The sequence below is a fragment of the Filicampus tigris genome, chromosome 6 (genome assembly GCF_054856515.1).
Source record: "Filicampus tigris isolate MCC_2025a chromosome 6, RoL_Ftig_1.0, whole genome shotgun sequence".
In the NCBI taxonomy this organism is placed as follows: domain Eukaryota; kingdom Metazoa; phylum Chordata; class Actinopteri; order Syngnathiformes; family Syngnathidae; genus Filicampus; species Filicampus tigris.
In genome coordinates, this window is record NC_141222.1 from 20,990,542 (window position 1) to 21,012,065 (window position 21,524).

The following is a 21,524-nucleotide window of genomic DNA, read 5'->3' on the forward strand; positions in this document are numbered from 1 at the left end:
TATACAGCATCATTTATTGCTAAACATTTTGCAGACTCTCAGACTAGGATTTGTGGACCCCCAGGCGTCTGCAGACCCCAGTTTGAGAACCCCTGTAATTAACAGTGTCACTTTACACAATTTGCGGGGATGGGAGGTGGAGAAGTGTATTAGTTTTCAGTTTTGTCTTTTTCTTTCTTTTTTTTTGCATCTGTTCTATCTTTTCTCTCCTCTTGAGTTCCCCCCCCCCTCTCTCTCTCTCCCCCCCCTCTCTCTCTCGCTGTGCTGCAGCCTTGTGACGTCAAGGAGGGCTGGAGCGCTTCCTCCTTGCTCCGTAGCGGCAAAGGGAGGGAAAATGAGCACGAGAAGATTGACATTGCGAGGTGAGTCTTTTTTCAATCTTTATAAGGACCCAAGATAAATAAATTCTGTGTAAATGTGTGCGCGCGCGTGTGTTTGTTGGCCAATTCAACGCGCCGTGGGCGCATCCCGTGCGGCTAATTGACGTCCCCGGATTAGCGGTGGCAAGCTAAAAGGAGGAGGAGACGGGGTGGGGGGTGTTGAACTAAGCATGGCTCTTTTCTGCAGCTGCACCCCATGTCCGCGCACCTTAGCACAGCAGGGCCCTCGACCGTTTACGCTACAAGAAATGTCATGTGCTGCTAGTTCGGGTTGGTCCACGCCCACATGATGTTATGTAGCCCGTTGCCTACCTGCCTGGCTGCCATGTGTGATGGTGATCAATGAGGCAGCCTATGCTTGGCCTACGTGTAAGGCTGGAGACGTAATGGCCAATGGGCGCGCACACATGTTTATACGTTGGGATTTGTGCATGTGACATCCAAATTTAAAGCCTATTGTATATTTAATTACGTCACAGAATTAAAACACGCTTCTGTTGCAAAGGGGCGGGGAAGTGGAAAGTTTCTTGTAAATTTCCATAAGAAGCCAAGATGGTGATTTTTTTTTTTTTTTTTTTTTAATATAGTAAACAGGTTAGGTTTCCATGAGAATTACTCAGAATAAATTGGAAAGGTATCATTAGAGCTGCTGGGTGATGTATAGATGCGTGCTGTCGTTGCATGAAATCTATTCTCATTGAAAGCTTTGTGAAAATAGAATTTCCAACTCACTATTAAAAATGTTACTGCTGACTGAGGCAAGAAGAGTGCAAGAGTTTGGCAAACTCGTGTGACTACAACGCGTGACAAATTGGACCGGTGCTCTCATGTGCATGCTGTGCTGCTGCTGTTGTAGAAAGCAGAGAAACAACAAAAAGATGCTGCCATCACACTGAGATGGGATGGAACATACTCCAGTGTGGTAGTGTGAACATATTTGTGAGTACCTTTATCTGCACTGCAGTATTATAATGCATACATGCACAGTATGACAGTTGTTGTGAAAATTAGGGCCCGGCCGCTACGAATTGTTTAAGGTCAGATGACTTATTAATTGGCCGGCTATTTAAAAAAAATAAAAAAATAAATGTATATATATATATATATATATATATATATATATATATAATATTACTTTTTTGGGGGCGGAGGTCCCTTAATGCTAACAACAATGAATAAATGAATTACAGGGAGAACTTTTTTTTTTTTTAACATTACTTTGTTCTTTAGGATGCATATGAACATATGTATACTTATAGGCGTTGCGTCTTAATGGGCAAATGAGAGGATGGATAAGGACATCATTCACACAGAATAAGGTTCTGTCAGCCATGCATACTTCCTGCTCATATGTAATGAACAACATTTACCGTTTCATGAGAAAGTACGATTAGATCAGTGTTTAATCGGCAAAACTCCGGCCTAATCGGGGCTAGCACTTTAGAAAATGGACGTGAATGTGTTTTCATGACAGCAGCCAGGGTATTGCAAGACATATAAGAAAAGAGAGTTTGTTTACTCTTGCATTGATCCGTGGAGTATGATATTCCAACTGTCCACCCGACTCTCCATCGGTCACGTCTTGACTGACAGCTGATGTTTATCCGTGTGACTGGAGAATCAGTATTCCAAATGTCCTGCAGGTGTTTAATCCGAGTAAAGTAGTCCTTCATTTTACCAGCCCAAGACTTAACATTTTGAGGATTGTTATATTATCTGTGTACATGTGTTGGTACACCATTTGTGTTCAAATGGCAGTTGCTTATACAGTTGTAAGACTACACTAGCGATGATAAGTGTTAGCATGTTAATGGCAATTTCCATGATATGTTAGCAGTAAGCTAGTGGGGGCTATTCGTCAGGTTATGCTGTGTTGTGGTTTGATATTTACTTTGACAGTAAATTTAAACGGGGGGCGGCATTAAACAGCTTAAAGCCTCTGTTTTGATGAATTGTTCACTATTTACCTAATTAGCATTTTGTCTGGTCATTGGTAACTTAAGGTACCACTGTACTCTAATAGACATCGTACCCCAATTAGTGGCTGGATGCATCTGCTTTAGAGAACTAAATGCTTCCCTCAAATAGCGGTCCCCATTTTCTCATAAAAAAAAAAAAATATGCACATGATGGTACCACAGAAGGATAAAATGGGAAAAATTTGATTGTGACCACAGAACCGGAAATTTTGCAATGTTGTAAAGCATTCAAGCATTTCATATCTGGGTTTTCAATATGATATAATAATAATAAGAGGAGGGAAAAAAATGAAACAGATATACAAAGCTCTGTTTAGTTTCATGTATAGCTACATTACTCCCAGGCACTTACTATGTGTTTAGAGGTTGTTAGTACTCATGTTTCAGTTTTAATAGTGGTTTACTTCTGTTTCAAGTGGGTATTAAAATGTTACTTAAAAGATTGGCTGTACAGTTTATAGAAGATAAGGATAAAGATGGCCTTTATTAGTCCCACAATGGGGAAATTTACGTTGTAACAGCAGCAAAGGTATAGGTCACACGGAGACGGCGGCTTAATGTAGCCGCTAATGTATAACATTAGCAGCAAACATTCATAAACAAGCCTATGTAAATATACGCAGTATACACAGTGCCCAGCATAAATGAGTACACCTCAACAGGTTTGTAAGAACACCTTTAGTTTCCTTTCAGAATCAAGATTTTCCATGGGATACTATACTACAAAGTACTCCCACAAATGTGGTCCACTGAATGCAAACAAGATTTGATCATTTGTACACATAAAAAGTCATTTTCTTAACAAATCTATTAAGGACCATGTTGCACAAATAAGGAGAGCCAGAGAAAAAGACTGACAACTTGTTCATTCCAGGCCTAGCAGACATGTTGCTGTCCATAAGAGTCATGGAGGGCATACAAAATACTAGATATAGTCGTTTTTATTGTGGGCTGTATTGATATTTTGCATTCATTAAATTGATTAAATTTAAGATTTTTTAATTTATACATTATATTACCAACCTTACTTTCATGTTAGGAGTTGAACACATACTGTACAAAAAAATATTTTATCAACATTTTGGAAATTGTTCATTGAGATATTGAATAAAATCTTTTTCAAGGGGGGGTGTACTGACATATGCTGAGCACCGTATATGTTACACACACATTTGTACAGACTACTCTATCGGTCATAGGCCCTAAAAATCCTGACCGTTTTAATTTTCTATTTTATGCTCTCAGAAAATCAGATTGCCCTCTTCTGGCTGTGATGTGCTAGATGAGTGTGTGTTTGGTATACGGGGGAATCCATTAAGTCGTGTGTGTCATTAACTCCACAAGATGAAAAGTCCATCAATTTTACAGCTTGACAGTGAAGGACCACAACACAGATACGCAGTAGATAAATACAACAATATTTAGCCGGATTGATGGTTTGCCACCTTCAATGTCTCATGAGAGTTGTTTTAATAGGCAAAATATGTCATCCTGATTCTTCCCCTGTCATAATAATCTAAATTTAATTGTAACTTTCTATGACACTATCTATATATATCGATTCTCTCACAACAACAAAGACTGCATGTGAGTACTTGTACACGTTGGCTCATAGCCGTTGTGATATTGTTGGGACAGCCTGTGCAATGGTGTTCATTCAAGCGTCCCGATCAAAGATGTGGGTCATTATCCTGGCCTTTGGCCGTGTCAACTTTTCTCAAAGTCCAAAAGTCTCTATGAATAGAAAAATGCTGACGCTAATATGGAAATGTCACTTATGCAACGTATTGAATAGTCTTCCCTTTTGTCAAGCAGGAGGGGAAAAAATGACCTACAACTGGCAAGTTGTGTTTTCTTCCTGCATGTCTCTCCTGTTCTTGTTCCAAAGTGTTCCATAGCCATATATGGGTCGTTCTACCCAAACGGTGCAGTCATCAGAATAATATTTTCCTCAAAATTATTTATGTACAGTGGGGACTGGGTGTGGGATCGGACTGCCCTGCGAATAGTGAAAATCTGTGTATAATTGACACTTATTATAAAGGCACTGAAAAACAACATTTTTTTTAAAGCCAAAAATTATTGAAAAGAAAAAAACAAAACTGGAAAAAACCCCAATAGTGTTTTCTATGAAAACGGTGGTTAGCTCCCACTCTAAAAACTAAACAAAAAGGAAATATTCTAAAATATTTTGAAAAATTGTATTTTTTGAAAATCTGCAAATAAATCAGTCTGCAAGTGCCGAATCGCGAGTACTCAGGGATGCAGTGTACATCTGATTATTTGATCACATCCGAGGTTTGCATGTTTTGTATTGTCGTAATGTGTTTTTCACACATGAATCTCGCAGTGCTCAGCATTTCAGTAGAATGGCCCATCGTGCATATCACGTCCTCTCAGGCTTGGGATATGCTATATACGAGAGAAGACCTCAGAGATTCATCCACTTATCCCAGCAGCCGTTGTCTGCCTCATTTGCTTCACATATACTTCCTGGAGGCTGTGTCGCCAATGTTAAACACAGAACTTTGTGTGTGTGTCTGTGTGTCTTTTAAGAAGTACACGTTTTTTACCTGTGGTTGGTTTTGAGATTCCGAAGTTGTCTTTTGAATAGCAATATCTGAGTAACTACATGTCCTAGGATAGCAAAATCAAACAGGCTTTATTTTGAGTATAAATTTTTTTTTTTAATCAAAATTGATGATTAAGTTCTGTCTCCATGAGTAAAAATGCAATCAATGTTTTGACGTAGTATTTGTGGAGGTTTGCTTTCCTCCTCTTGACAATAAGTAGCCGCTCACCTGGTCACAATGACGTAGCTCCGCCCGCTGTTGTCGTGGTGGTGTCATGGTCACAGTGGCTGATACAGGACCCCCCTCCCCCAAAAAACGAGTTCTTTCAAGTGGATGATAAGTGGGTTGTAATTCTTGATCTTCATAGTATTTTGATGAAACCATGTTACAGAAATGATATTAAGATGACTCCAAAGTAGGTTTTAAGTTGTGAAAATATCTCGCCTTGAAATTTTGTTCGTTTTTATTCATCTTGTTAAAATTTGAGATCAGATAGTGAGAATTTCTTCAGAGAAAGAAGCCAAGTGTGCTCGCTTCAAGCTGTCCATTAACACTCAAGTTGATTTTATTGTAAAACTAAACATAAAACAGAGGGCAAGAGAATGAATTATACATGTATTTGAACAAGTCACATAACTTTGTCTTCTGGACGTCCGCCAGCTTAATTTTAATACAGAATACGAAACACCATAGATGTGCTAATGAATTGTGTGAATGCTAAAAGCATTTACATATATGTTATTCCTATTTTTCTTCCGTCCATTTTGACATGCATCTACTTCCATATAATTCATCCAATTCACATAATTCCGATTTCAGCATATTTAAAAAAAATCATGCTTTTCTGGTTATTATTTTTCCCATTCGAAAACCTCACAATTTTCCCCTAGTTTCACATTTTTCACCCAAAAACTCTGCATTCATTTCCAATGGGAAGGGTTAGAGTTATGGGTTAGCACATTAAAAAAAAACAGATGTTTCATTCCCATTCGAAATTCAAAATGTTAAACTCATTCAGTTTACCTTGCCATTCAGTGTGATATATTTCAGACGCAGAAAAGTTTCCACATTACACACTATCCTACATTTTTCATCCAGAGATTCAACAATTCACACATTCAACAATTTGTTCTCATTCTAAAGTCAAAAATTTCAGCTCATTCTATTCACCTTGGAAATGACTTTCAACATTCCCACAATTTCCACACACCAAAAATTCCACTTTTTTCACCAACATGTTGCACATTTTTCACCAATATAAATTCAGCTAATCACATGATTAAATACCATTCCATATCATTTCATGTCATTCCACATCATTCAATATATTTCAATGTCATTCAATATCATTCAATACCATTCCACATTTTTCACCAACATATTGCACATTTCCACCAATATCATTGAAGATCCTTCTATATCAATATGTACAATTCCACATCATTCCATATCGTTCAATATCATCAAGTGTGATTTGACATTTTTTCCATGGCGTTCCACATTTTTCAATAATTATTATTCATTATCATTCCACATTATTCAGTTTTCATAAAGTACAATATAATACAATGCTATTTTTCCACAAGCAATTTTACAGGATTCTTCATATTGCAAACTGGCGGCCCAGATTGGTGGTCCGGAGCAGGCTGTATGTTGTCTCTGTGGATTGTACTTTGGACACCCATGTGTACTGTATACCTCCACTACTGTTCACACAACAGTGACCTGTGGGGCTCCCCCCTGTTACGCATGCCTTGTTAATGTCTGCGCACGAGGGTATAATTGTTTCGTTGGACCCTTGTCTGGATCAATAGTAGACAGTGGCAACCGGGGTGGGGGTGGGAGGCTATTGGTTGTTATGATTGTGGCTGCCAGCTCTCATTGGAGGAAGTCATTCAGTCTCACTGCCCCATCCTTTCCCTGACCTCTCTGCCAATAATGATTCAGTAGAGCCGCAGTGAGTGCCGCTTTAGCATTCTTGTTGTGTTGTCCAAAAGTGACACATTACTGAATTCTGGAGGCCTCGGTAGTGCTTTTTCAAACTATTGCTCACTGTCAAAACAAATGAAGAAGAGGAAGAAAGTGTTCCCGCCGTGTGTGGACTAAGCATGCTAAATTCAAAAACAAAGCTAACAGCCAAGCAATGGGCTTCTTTCAACCTTGTGTCTTCATCTGTACCAAAAACGAAAACAGATGGAGATAGTGGACTTAGGGCAATATGTATTCTTGGTGTGTTGAAGAACAATGCACCAAGTGTTGTCAAAATATAACATACTCATACTGGTTGTATGGGCAGATCATTAAAACACAAGAGTCAGAGTTATGTTGTAAGATAGGCTAAATGTGAAATGATATTACATTTTTTTGTGGTATATTTCGAACTAGGCCACACAAGCTTGAACTATTAATGTAGGCAATTAATGTAAATATTTTTCGGGGTCTATCAATTACTCGATTCAGTTGCTCCCCCCGCAACCGTAATGCGGACAAGCGCTATAGAAAATGGATGACAATAGATTAGCATTGCGAAATTAACCAGCGTGTTGAGTGTTGTACAAATCAGTACTGTACGGGGAAATGTTTCTGGTCAACCATTATTTGTGGCATTTTACAATGTTTTTGTGCCAAAGTGGAGTAACAAGCTCCCTGTAATCAAATTTACCACGAGTGCTTTTACTCTGCCCTGGGCTGTCAGTTGAGGAGCCTCAGGTAGTGAACTTGTCCTGTCACGGGAGTCCCGTTGCGTTCGGCAGGGCTAAAACACTTTGACATGCTCACGCAGGAGGCCACAGGCCTCGTGGAGCTTTTAGCTAACCTCCTGTGTAGCTTACACTGTATGTCTCTATACTTGAGTGTGGCAACGTGTCAAAGGCTTGTGCTGTCAGACTGCTTTGTAGTGCATATGCCCCGCTATTGTTTACCTGCATGCATTTCAATGTCAGCTTGGACTGTGAATATACGGCGGGAGTGCAGTGGAAAAAGCTCAATTTCTTAAGTGTGGGATGATGCTCGTGTCACACCTCTTACAACACAAGTCTTGGCACCTTTTATTTTTGTGCATGGTAGCACGCTGCTTGTTTGATCATGATGTAGCAATATCGCTGGTTTGCAAAGGGCAGGCGCGATTCGCTCTCCTTTTCACACATTCAAGAAAAACAAATGTGCACTAAACACCCCAGACACAAAGGAATAAACTATTGCTTTCGCTGACTTAAAGCGGGAATCAAGTCAAACATTGTGCAGTGCTACCTCTACTTACGAACGTCTCTTCATACGAAATTTTCAAGTTACGAAACGCATCAACAGGAAGATATTGCCTCTTGTTACGAAAGAAATTTCTGGATACGAAAAAGGTAAAAATACAGTATGGGCTGCTACTCGCAGCTCCGGAGTTTCCTGAACGCAACATACTCATAGCTGCTCTGCCATTGGCTATTACCAAGCATCTTCCTGGCATCCCATTGGCTAAGAGGGACCTCTACCGTTTGTGTCTATGTGTGTAGATAGACAGGTAGATAGATATATATGTGATAGATGTCTATGCGGTGTCCTCATCATTCGCCCCTCGGGCCATGAGGTGTTCCCATAGTTTTACGTGAATCAAGGAAAACAAGGAAAAGAAAAAAAGGAGAAAACAAACTCTTGCAAACTCTTCTTCTTGTCATTTTTTTATTTTGGGGGTCAATAACTTGTGAGACACTGTCCACATAAAATGAACACAGACAGTTGCTCCTCTTTTTGTGGCTGGCAACAGAACAAGCTTCCGGCAAACTTCCATAATCCTTGACTTGGCCCAACTTAGTATTGACCATACAGTTAAAGGAATAGATTTAGGATATGTGATTGTTAACCTCTACCGTTTTCCGAGAAAAATAATCGCTATTAACACACCCAACACCACCATCTTTCAGAGCCATTTGATAGTCTGGCCTTTGCTGACTTTGATCAAATTTGGCCCAATTAAGTGCTGACCAATAATCACCTAATTACATCCAATACATGAGCTGTGTAGCAATTAGATCTTTAGAACGATAATAATGTTAATTTTTGAGGTACTAATTTAACAACGTGTTTATTACCCGTGCTTGTAATTTGCAGCGGTGTCATGCTAGGCTGTGTTGTGCTGAGAATATTTACCAGGCAGGAAATAGCCTTTTAAAAAGCAGCTTTAGTAGACAATAAGTCGCGCAAGGTTACTCGGCTCCATTAGAGAGGTGCAGTATATTTGACGGCCTGTCATGGTAAAATGGCTCCAACAAAATTACATTGCAAAGTGGAACACAAAATATTCCGGTTGACTTGCAAGTTGATCTAAAATTGAAACGATCCCACTGTCATGCAAGTTTAAAGAGAAGTACATGTAGAACTTAAATGAAGTAAAACTACCTGCGCTTTGATGATGCCTGACAAACATGTAACAGGTATTTGTAAAGTGTTCCTGTCACCTGGTGGTGATTTATAGGTAGTGCTGGAATGAATGTGACTTCCACTAACAATCCAGGTTAAACGAAAGAACTCCCTGACATTCAAAGCGTATTTCTCAGTCAAGTTGTATCACTTAGCATACTTCCTTCACACCAATTCCTGTTTCGAGAAGGCTTTGGCATCTTAGAGTATTTCAGAAAAAGCGCAAAAACAGCTGGCAAGGGATAGGTTCCAGAGAAATAAAACACGCACATTGGTAAATTTGTGAATTGCAAACGGCCAATCAGTGGGGGATTACTGTATTCTGATTCTGTTAAAGGCTGTTTGCTTCTATCATCGCAAGCACTTATCATTTCATGACATCTAGTTTGAAAATTGATGACTGACATGTTGTTTTTCCCGTCGAATGAATACAACTAAGGATTCTCTCTTTTTTTTTTTTTTTTTTTTTTTTTTTGTACGAGACATGTCGCAATCCCGCTGCGAGAGCTGAATCTTCCTCTACAGGAGACTCCTCTCAGGCGTTCAAGCTCGGAACGCTTCCATGCTTTTACTGTTTATTCGTGTTTGACACTTGCTGGCGCACACTGGCTGCCTTTGGAAAAGGAGACTCGAGGCCGTGGCTGACTGTTATGCCATCAGAGAAAAAGAAGACGCTTGTTAGTCCGTTAGAGAGTTCCCGTTGTTGAGGTGTGATACATGGATCGCGGTGGAAAAAAAAAAATGTAATGTTATAAATCTAGATTAGAATGGTTCTTTATTATCTGCATTAAAAGTCAGACATGTGCAGCAGGTGAGTGGGGAGTGTGGTACTGATCCCAATTAAGATTGGCCTTGCCGGATGTTTGTGTTCTATTTACCTTGTTTTTGAAAGAAATTCAGAAGATTAATGTAGTTACAATAGAAAAATCAACTTATGAAACTGATGTCGGGGGTCATTTTTCTTTCTACCTTTCCAAGGGGTCTTTGGGCACCCCAAACGGTGATTACTGCAATTCTAAGAGGATCTTTACACAGCCTGCTGCCCAGGCCCGGATAAACAAGTATAAAATGAAATGTGTAAAAAAAAAAAAAAATAATAATAAGTGACAGGATGTCTAGGTGCAACATGTGGCTAGGAGGCCATCCTCATCGTCTTCCATTTTCCTGCCTCATTTGATATTGTTGTGAAGCAGACGGGGATGCCAACTGCCTGCAGAAGTTGTCGTGCTTGTGGAAAAAAATCTATCATGAGTAGGCACAGCTTGCCCATGCACTCCTTTTTATTTCATTATTTTCTGCAGCCTCACCAGATTTCTAAATAGATCGAAGTGGCTTCTGGCCACTTGGTGAGAAGATCTCACAACGGTAACATATGGTGGCCCTCTCATCTTTAACGCTTGTATTATGGGTAATGTGAAAACATGGACCGCCATTGTACCTCAAATGGTCGCCATCGCACAAATAGACACATCTTTTTCCTATCAAGTGTAATTATCTCACTTGACAGAAAGGACATCAATTGAGAAATTGTTCATGCGGATCCCATTTGAACGTTGTTGCTAACCACAACAGCAGCACCCACCACAGCATGTTAATAATCTCTCAGATGACTTAACCTACACAGTGGTTGTTTTTTCCATCCATATGCATTGGTTTGTGCTTTTTTTCTCTTCATTTCCTTGCCGTAAACTCCACTTTCACCTGCTGACCTAAATTGTAAATATGTACTGTTCAGCATTTGGGAATTTGCCTATTTGTGGATGGTCTGACAATTTGTTGCTTTTGCACTTCGGCCAAAGCCATGTGTCATATAGAAGTATTGCTTTGGCGCCATATTGATGCCAACAGAACGTGTTGAAGTGAAGTTTATTATTATTTGTTTTAGGTTACCCATATCCTTGCCCAATAAAAAGAAAAAAAAAGTGCTTGTGGCATCTGTAGGCAATTTCAAATCTTTTTGGGTTGGCATCAATAACTTGTATATTTTCGCTATTTATGTCAGTACAGTACTGCCATGTACTGGTAACAATGTTAAAGTTGCTGTAAAGTGACTAAATATTAGGCAAGTACTGAAACGGGTATCAGTTTCGGTGCCTATACCAGCCTTATTTGAAGGTATTGTATACTCGTGGAGGCTGCCAATATCTACCACCGATACTAAAGGCAAAAAAAAATAATAATCTGAAATTGAATAAGTCCTCCTTGGCAATAGTTGATGCAATAAATGGCAATAAATTGATCCTTGGTTGAGGTCTGAACTCCAATAGTTTGGTACTGCTTATACGGTATCATTGATTATTCATGTTGTAGGAAAACCAAAGCCAGCATATCGGGTGGAGGAACACACAGCTGCAAATTGTATAAACAATTATTTTGAGTACCTTGGCATCCAAGACTGCTTTCAACCTATTAATCAACACAGTGCTTGATTAGAGGATTGTATTTAGATTATAGAGAGCCCTTTAAGTCTTTCAAGACAAAGAAGGCTTACTGGCGTTCATGAGCACTCTCAGTAATGGATCCATTTCCTGTTGCTTCCCCTGGTTGTCCTTTGAGTACTTCACCATACATGACAGACTGTAATAGCAAAGTAGGTTTAGTGAAACACAGGTTTCATGTTTCTTGACGTCTTACAAATCAATAACTCCACCCAGAGAGTAGACGTACTGTAGTTACTAGTTGGAAGGTTTGTACAAATCTAAGTGTTAAATGTTAATTGCGATAAACGTGTAGAAGTTTCATCCATCAATTTTCTATGGCGGCTATCCTCATTAGCTTTGCGGGCAAACTGAAGCCTATCCTTGCTGACTTTGGCCGAGGGTCGGTTAGACCCTGGTCCGGTCGCCACCCACAGGGTATACATATTGACAATTATTCACACTCACACCGAAGGACAATTTAACATAACGAAAGGGTTGATTGGGACTAATCAAAAATCCGCATACAATTGACGTCCTATCAAAAGGTTTAGACTGCACTGTAATTGCCTAGAAATGCCACAAGACAAGTGGCAATAGACTACTTTTGTTTAAATGAAGCTGCTCATCTCACTTCAACGGTTTTATAACACCAATATGCCACCAGATGGTGCCAGGTCAACGGAAACGCTAATGGAAGCCCGTTGGAAACGATAGGCGGACCAGCCTATAGTCAATTACTATTTGGTCCGGCCGGACAAAAAGGCAGATAGATGGACGGTGAAAAGGTACCCCGGCTGCAGGCGGAAGGCGATAAAGGGACCGGGAAATTTAGTAAAATGCCGAGCTCTGTATATTAGAATGAATATAGGCTGTTGCTTTTTGTAGGAATAAAAAATAGGATTTCAGCGGCTGACATGAAATGATGTTCAAACCTAGCTGTGCTGAAATAGTTCCTGTTTTCATATTTCTTTCAACTAGTCTCATACTAGATAGTGTTCTGCCATCCAGTGGCCAACAGTGGAAATACACTCAAAAATAGATGAGTGTTAAAGCAGCACTGGGCAAGATTTTGACCGTAATACATTTTTTTCACAACTCTTTTGATGAAACATGGACTTACAAGTAGTTGAATGGGACTTTTGTCATGACTTGGGGGGGGGGGGGGGGGGTCCTGTATCGTTTTTACTGGCACCAAGCAACTTTGAGGAGGATGGGAGCAACCCTGGCACACAAAAAAAAAAGACAAATGTCCTGAATTGCTTTACGGCATACTTCACTTCCTTCTTTCTCTATAAGGACGGAAGTCAATTAGAACGTCTACGCGCTATTTCTGGTGTCATGGCAGAAGCCCCAAAACAAACAACCCCCAAAAAAGTATTGTTTGAACAAAATTAGATTCATTACCTCATTGCTATTCATCTTTCACACAGCCACTGGAAATAGAAATGTATTTCAGTCCAACTTGCAGGCCAGCGAGAGCTCCGGATTTCACCACAGTACGCGCTGGCGCGCATGGAAAATGTGGTTGACGCTTGTCAAAACACTACCGCTTTTGTCCACATGGCGCCGCCATACTCAACAAAAACTGACATATGACACAGTGTTGCTTTAAAACAAAATAGTGTTATTAACTGTACGAAAAAAAGACAACTTAGGGGGGTTTACTGTATTCTCTCAAGCTGCTATTGTGTTTTCTTCTGTTCTAGACAGTGACGATGGCATGAAAAGACCAAGTGAGAGTTGCCACTATGTGAACTACTGAGATCCGTCATCACCCTGCTGATCGACCCCCGCTACCGTTGTCACCATGAGAGCATCCGATGGGTCCCTAACCCACCGGCGCCACCGTCCGGTTGCGTGAGCGCCGTCCAACTCTCCCCACAGATCCCGCACGGCATGGCCTCTCTGGACCTGCCGTACCGCTGTCCTCGCTGTGGGGAGCACAAGCGCTTCCGAAGCCTGTCGTCCCTGCGTGCCCACCTGGAGTACAACCACACGTACGAGACCCTCTACGTCCTCTCCAAGTCCAACAGCGTTTGCGACGCGGCCGCCCTGCTGCCCCTCGTGACGGAGGGAGCCCTCCTGCCGCCTCCCAACAATAACGACCCCTTTGAGCCGCTGCAGCCGTCGGCTTTGAAAGAGCGCCGCTTCCCCTGCCGCGAACTTCCGTGCGTGGACGACCTGAGTTTGACGCCGGCGAGCTCCAACACTTCGGCCAGGTACATCCCCAATGTGGAGTTTCCTCTGGGGGAGATTTTGATGAAGACGGCCATGACATCCACAGACCCCGGCCCCTATGGGAACCCCAGTACAGCCGTGGCCGTAGCAGCTAACGTCGCCGCCAGCGCAGTGGAGGCGGCTTATGAAGAAGGCCTGGCCAGGTTGAAGGCGCGCGCGTTTGAGCGTCTTGAGCTGGATGAGAGGATGGAGAAGCTTTCTGAAGAGGTAAACGGGATCATCTTTTGTTTTGATTCCAGTAAGGCAATTTTGATGTTGGGGACAGGGTATATCCGACCTTGTCAATTGAGGGCCCAGCGCAAAGCCACCAGCCTCCACATGAGTGTACCGCTAAGATCTTGAATATGAATGTTTATGGTCGACAAGATGAATAACCCTTCTTGAGGATTGTCGAACAAACAAATCATTTCAAGCCTTTTACTGTAATAGAGAAGAAGATAAATCAACTCTTAATATAGTGTAGCGTTTTGATGGCTTTAATAATCAGATCTTGGGGATGAAAAGCATCACTCGTGCTACACTCCTCTTCATCTCGATTGCATCCTTGTCAGCTGACAGTGACAGCAGTGCTACTGGCAAGCGTGTTTGGCCGATGGCCCCGGTTACGTATATTCAAGTGTCATATTGGAATAGGTTGAAACCAGTTTTTAATGAGATGTTTGGGGGCTTCTTAAAATCTTGGGCCCCTCATGAAATTGCCTGTGTTTGCCTAATGGTAAATCCACCCTCATCCAATATGTCTATTGGCAAATATCAGTTGTTGTTGTTTTTTTTTTATCCACATATGATTGAAGTCTAAGTCAAATGTTATTCAATGCATTGTTTTACTTCAGTGACGTGCAGTTCCTTCCTAATATATCGGAAAAATGTGACCAATTAGTGTAACTTTGCTGTAGGCCTGGACTAGGAAAAAATGAACAGATGACTGAGACAAGAAATCAGCATTTTATTTGTTGGCATTTTCATCTGGATGTGATGCACAATTTGGAGGATAGCAGTATTTGTAAAGAAACATTTTACATTTACATTTTTTGGCAAGCAAACATATTGAAACAGAACAGGCCTCGAATGAACTAAAGGCTTCATATTTAGCTGAAAATTGCAAGAACTGCATAAAGCCTGTGACCCGAAAACATCCCCAAACTAGAACTTAATCCAAGTTAACCTCCAGACTTAAACCCTATAGATTTTTTTTTTACTCCCCAAAAACAATAACTAAAAGAATAGGGCTGTCACTATCGAATCCTTTGAGAATCGATTGTCCTATTGATTATTCCATCGAATAGTCTAGTAATTACTTGTGTGCCAAACTGAACTGGGCCAAACACATCGCCGCTGTGGCGACCACTTGACTGCAGTATCAGCTTTCCACCAATAGAGGGTGCTAATAGACTGCGAACCGGTCGTGCATAGTTTGAATACAGTACAATACAGTTTGTTTATGGACTGGAAATGTCTGTCTGGATGCCGTAACATTGCGTCGGCGAAGCTTTGCGGCCCAAATTTTGTGTCAACATTTTTGTGGTCAACGTAGCCGACTTTCTTTCCCCAGCCCCATAAAAGAGGTTTCATTGAAAGCCTGAAAATGCATTGCAAAAGTTTGGTCACAACAATGTTCTGAACACCTGTTTCCGTACCAGTGCCGTCTTGCTGCCTATAGAAGTTGCTGTTGGCGACAGTGTTGAGCAATTTCATTGCCATAACGCAACAGATCAAAATGTCAATTATGTACTGTTATTTTAATGTAACTTACTTCAAACGCCATCGGTTATAACACCACTGAAACAGTTTTATGTCTTATATCATTGTAAGATGTACTGTACTTACAATAGTGATCTTTCTTTTGTAATTCCCGACGCTATGGTTTCATATACATAAATGCGACTTAAACATCTGTCGTCTTGTAGGTGGAGCAGAAAATAGCGGCCCGCGTAGGCCGTCTCCAGGCCGAGCTGGAGAGAAAGAGCTCCGAGCTGGAGCGGGCCAAGCACGAGAGCGAGCGGCTCAGCCAAGAGAAACAAGAGCTGGAGGACAAGGCCTTGGAACTCTCCCGGCAGGTGGATGTCTCGGTGGAAATGCTGGCCAACCTAAAACAGGACCTGGTGAACAAGGAGGCAGAACTCAACCACAAGCAACAGTAAGACTCGGTCACATGCAGTAAAACACCTTGAATCCATCACCACTCTTATTTGATGTCGTAACCCTACTTCCCCAATTATAGGTTGCATAACTCGCGTTTAGCATTCAAGGTCCCAGAGTCTACTACTAGTAAAAGAATCGCAATTGTACAACCCTTTAAAACCTCATTGCTTGCTTTTTTGAACATAGCGCAGAGAGGTGTGACGCTAAATAATTCATTTCTGGGTAATGTGCACAATGCTGCTTTTTGTATTACTGTCGCAACATTGTCCCAATCCTTTTCTATCAGCCTTCATTAGCAGATTGATTTTCTGCAGCCTGTGTCCTCTTTCACCGTGGGAAATGAGAACCCATCAAAAATCCCATTTGCGGACGAAAGTATAGGAAGCGTGAGGCCAATTCTTTTTGCTCTAGACTGAAAGCAACTTTGAAGACAGCATTACTTCACGTCACTTTACAAACAATACAATAAATAGAACAAAAACAATAAAAGGCTGTGATACACGTATTCATAAATATAGACATAAATAATATATAAATAAAATATAGATAATGAAGCCAGTAAATTGACATAATACACTATATACAATTGACACAGGAAAAGGAAAGACTCCTAAGTTGAAGTTCACTATATCAAAGTCAACAGAAAACAATTATGTTTTATGTGTTCAAAACAACCTAACGACTGCCTAAAAAAGTCTCAGCTTAAAGTAGAAATCAACCCAAGCACATTTTCTTCCAGAATATGTTCCCAGCAGACCCACTAGTTGAAACACAGCATTCTGATTAATATTGCGTTTGTGGAATATGAGTTTAGCAGCAAAATTGACGTGTTTTTAGCCATCTCTGGGGGCGGCCATTTTGTCACTTCTGTCAACTGAAAATTACATCACAACTGTTCAGGGCTCAGGACCAATCACGGCTCAGTTTCAGAAAACAGGTCAGCTGATTATACTGCCCCCAGTGGCCAACGCGGGCACACCAGAAGGAGCATCAGGATGAATTGAATTGAAGCATTATACCTTGATGCATACTCTGTTGAATTATTTTGCATTCTATTTGACTGTTATTCCTCAGTATTTTTATAAAGTATAATTGTATTTTTTTATGGGAGGCTGGATTGTATTATTCGCAAGAAACCTTTGCATCCACGCCAATTTCCATACTTCAACCCTATAGAGTGTGCATTTTACTCCTAAAAAATGGCGTGTCCCGATACTTTTGTCCATGTGGCGTTTGTCTGATTGTCCTTTTCACTGGGCTGCTTCATGTGTTGGCTCAGTTTTCAGGTTCTGTAAATAGAAGGCTTGGTTGGACATGAATCACACCGTGTGGTGATGGATGTCATTTTTGGACATGACTCTGATGAAAATGTTTGAAATTCTCCCACAGCATGACTATGGACTAAGTATGACCAGAATTATTTTGAAGATTTTTTTGTACTGAATTACATCCAAAGAAGCATTTTCTATGTTGCCCAGAAAGAGAACAAAATCTGTTAATTAAACATGGGTGCATGATAACGTTATATGACATGCGGAAGTAGATTAAAGGTGAACTAAACCAAAAATGACATAACTTTTTTTTATCAGCTGCTGTTTACTTAAATCTCAAGTTATTTATTCTAAATATATATATTTTTAAAATGTTGCATCTATTTGCTTGCTTATGGGGCGGCACCATTTTTCGGTCTTCTCACTTTCGTGAGAGCGCTAATTCATAAGAATGTGACGGGTGTTTGGCAGTTCCGGCATATATAGAAAACCATACAGGGGGTTATTAAATATTCAGTAACTACAAGCTATATATCAATGCTGTCGGGTGGAATTACTTTTGAGGAAATTATAAAAATGCCATCTTGCTTGAGTTGCCAAACAACACATAGTTCAAGTTGGGAATATACCGTAGCTTATATTTCTAAAATATAGCATTGCGTACCAACATCAACACAACCAAAATCATGTTCAGATGCTAATTTAGTACACACAAAAAAATCCAATTTATTACATTGTCATTGATTGAAATGTAAATTACGATGCCCGCTTTTCCTGTGAGCAGCTTGTGGCCGTATTATACCATTTTAATCAATGACAGCATAGTAAATTGTAGCTTTTTAGAGTAATAAACGTTAGCTATATTTTACTGGGCAGCCAGGACAGAGACGCGTGTACCGTTTTCCCACGTTACAATATTTGTTCATGCTTACTGAACTGAAGTCTTATGAGATCTGCCGATGACAGTCCATCCAAGTTTGTTTTGAAGAATATTGTATTTTTTTAACCAAAGTTTGGGTCTCTTCCAAAATGACAGGACAATAGGTTTAAAGTTAATGTGCCTCTTTGTCTATGTCTTGTGAGTGTGTCTCGTATGTGCCGTGCTACTGGCTGGCAGAGCAGGACAGACCCCGCCTCCCACCTCAAGTCTTTGGTGATAGGTTTGAGCTCATTAATGACCCGATTGAGGAAAAGTACAATAAAAAATGGATGAATGGATTTGTAAGGGGAAAAAAAGATTTGTCTGCTGCTCAATATGAGTCTCAATATAACAGGATGGTTATATCCTACAATGAGTTCGTTTTAAACCTGTACTCTCCCTGGACAGTTTATTAGGTACACCTTTATACTCTAATGAGTGCCAAAACAAGGAATCCTGCTTTTTCTAAGATAATCCATGCTTATGCAAAGTAGGCAATCTTTTTTCTCCGGTTTTGCCTCTCTCTCTCTGTGCACAGTTTCTCTGTCTGTTTCTCTCCGGGGAGAAGCTGGCAGTCAAACAGTAAGATCATTCACACTCTAAAGTACAGAACAGCACAGCAAAGATGGAAAAAGAGCATGACCGTCAGCGCGCGTCCGACTGAGTCCATGACTAAGCATTCCTTAACGGACACACAGCCTTTTAAAAGTCACTGCATGTCATGGAGCTTTAACAGAATCGCGGACCATCAGAGGTGAGAAGTACGAAAAATGTGAGTTGCTAGGCGACAACAGTACACTTGCGCAAAGTCCCCCGAGCGGCGGAATTCATAAATGTGAGGAATAAACTAAACGCTGATAAATTATTCTGTGCTCTGAGGTAGTGTAAATAAAAGAATGATCGTATCCAAGCATGCATTTTATCTTGCAGCGTATGCAAAACTTATTAGATCAGTCCAGGAAAATACATGCACTTTCCTCTTCACTGTGGTTCATTGTTTACGCCTCTGCTGATTATTTTTTTACAGTATACGGCGGTACCTCAACTTACGAGTGACCTGACTTATCTTGCCATCGCTTGGCCGATTGAGTGTGCAAAAATTGAGGCTACAAGCGCTAAATAATGGCAGTGAGCTTCACAAGCAACAGATAGTGAGCAGTTCCTCAAAAAAAAATAGGCCAAGTGCTTGCTTGCTATTGCCATTCCCAGTTAAAGTTTACACATAAAACCAAGAGAATCACACATTGGCTCGAATATTTAACCAGCCCACGCAAGTTACGAAAGCCTGCTAGCTTGATGCTAACACACAATGCAAACGCCATAGATGGGATAATGAAACTAGCATTGATGTTGCAGTAGTTATGACCCTTTAAGCAACGGATGATTGAGCACAATTGGTACTGAAACACATGTAGACCGACAATGTAACGATACTCACAGGCATATATTCTTTATTACTGCAGATTACAGAGCCACAATGTTGTGAAACTCTTCTTTGTGTATTTTTGTATGTCTGTCATTTACTGCTCGGGCCCGACCGATGGCTGGCCTTAGAGTTGATGCGCTTGAAGCTCCTTTTCACGCAGCTTCATATCTCATTCAGACCCTTTCAGTCAATCATCTGCACTCGTTAAATATTAATGAGGCGTCATCGTGAATTTGCGCAGAGGGTCGGCAACACCTGTGTAAGGATCTTAATTAGCATTCAAAGAGAATCCCTCCTTCAGAAGATCACATGCCTTATTATTCAGGTCTGTTACAGTGAGGTGTCTCACTGTACCGGACGAGCTCTGACAAGGGGACAGCAAACAAAGCGCTAGTTAGCAATGCTATAAATAGGTGGTAGAACTGGACGCTATTCATAATCAATACGGTTTTAAATCTCTTTTCAGAAATCCAGAATTGTAAATTAAGCCCTCTTGGGACTTATAGTTTTGCTCCACAAGTGTTTATAAACATTCATTTTAATTGGGAACAACATGTCCTTATTCTGGACAGCACTGTGAACTAGCGGTAGCACATCTCCATCATCGTTCTGATGTTCTGGTTCAAATCGAGGCTCCGGCCTTCCTGTGTGGAGATTGCTTGGGTGGGTTTTTCTGCTGGTTCTCCAACTTCCTCTCCTATGCCAAAAAATGAAAAACATACAAAATCACACACAAAATCTACACCTGGAAGTGTAACCACTTTAATAAGATGGTGGACCCCCTTTATTCGTCTCCAATTGTCCATGTAAACACATTTCACCTTGCGGGTTTATGTCCGAGGTGATTTGTGTGTGTTTTTGTGGGTTTAAAAAAAGCGTAAGCCTTGAGCAAGTCTCCTTCAAATACGTGTCATGTGACTACTTTTTCTAGTAAAGGTCTTACCCGGTTGAGCAAAACTGTTCGATTAGGCCTCTTCGGCACACATAATTAGGTGGGTCACTTGAGCGAGGCCGTTATTTCTCTGTGACCTTCTATTTTGTGGCTCTGCATCTTCCTATTCTGCACCGTTACACACTTACCGGTTGAAGCCAGTTAAAACCGTGGAGTCACACAAAACAACATAGTACCAGCTAGAGATGTCAAAAACAATATTCTGTTTTTGTATACAATAACAGCATTCACAAAGAAATAGGCTTGGCCAGTCATGCGCTCCTATTGGCTCAGCTCAGCAGCGCAAAGTATCATGATCCGTGTAGTTCACAATGCTTTGTTCGGCTGAAGCGGGCCGTCGGAGACGTTGAAAAATATTTGCTGGTATGACTGATTTATGGGACCTTTTATTGGTTGGAACGTAGTTTTAAACAAGAAATTATGTAAATTTGCTGTCAACAAGCTGAAGTGTTGGTGTGTACTAGAAGCTGTTTTAAAACATCACTGAATATCATAGCAATCCTTGTATCCATGCACTCGTGCCCCAGAGGGATGGATGAATGCTTGACTCCCACAACTAACGAGGTACGAATTACCTTGAAGATGCAATGCATCTGACAGAGTCAATCAAAACTGACCGGAAAAGACACAATTTGTTATCCGGATCTCGTTATAGTTTGCGGGTGTGCCTAATATTTTGCCCGGTCTATTTTAAAAACTGTTTGAGAGAGGCAACTGAATCAGACTGTCAGCCGCACACAGCAGATGGGGGAAGACAGTCGAGGTGGTTAAAATGGTCTTTATCTTACATGCGTACGCAGACACGCAGGCAGTCACA

The 21,524-nt window shown here is 40.8% G+C and overlaps 1 protein-coding gene across 1 annotated transcript in view; it reads left to right on the forward strand.

Annotated features, from left to right (window-relative positions):
* Positions 1 to 253: 253 nt before the first annotated feature.
* fbxo41 (F-box protein 41) overlaps positions 254 to 21,524 on the forward strand; it is a 47,432-nt gene continuing 26,161 nt past the window's right edge. Inside the window, exons 1-3 of the mRNA XM_086033951.1 lie at positions 254 to 362; positions 13,466 to 14,204; positions 15,905 to 16,134. Of these exons, the coding sequence (XP_085890077.1) occupies positions 13,656 to 14,204; positions 15,905 to 16,134 (779 nt within the window). The 5' untranslated portion in view covers positions 254 to 362; positions 13,466 to 13,655. The remainder of the gene's footprint in view (positions 363 to 13,465; positions 14,205 to 15,904; positions 16,135 to 21,524) is intronic.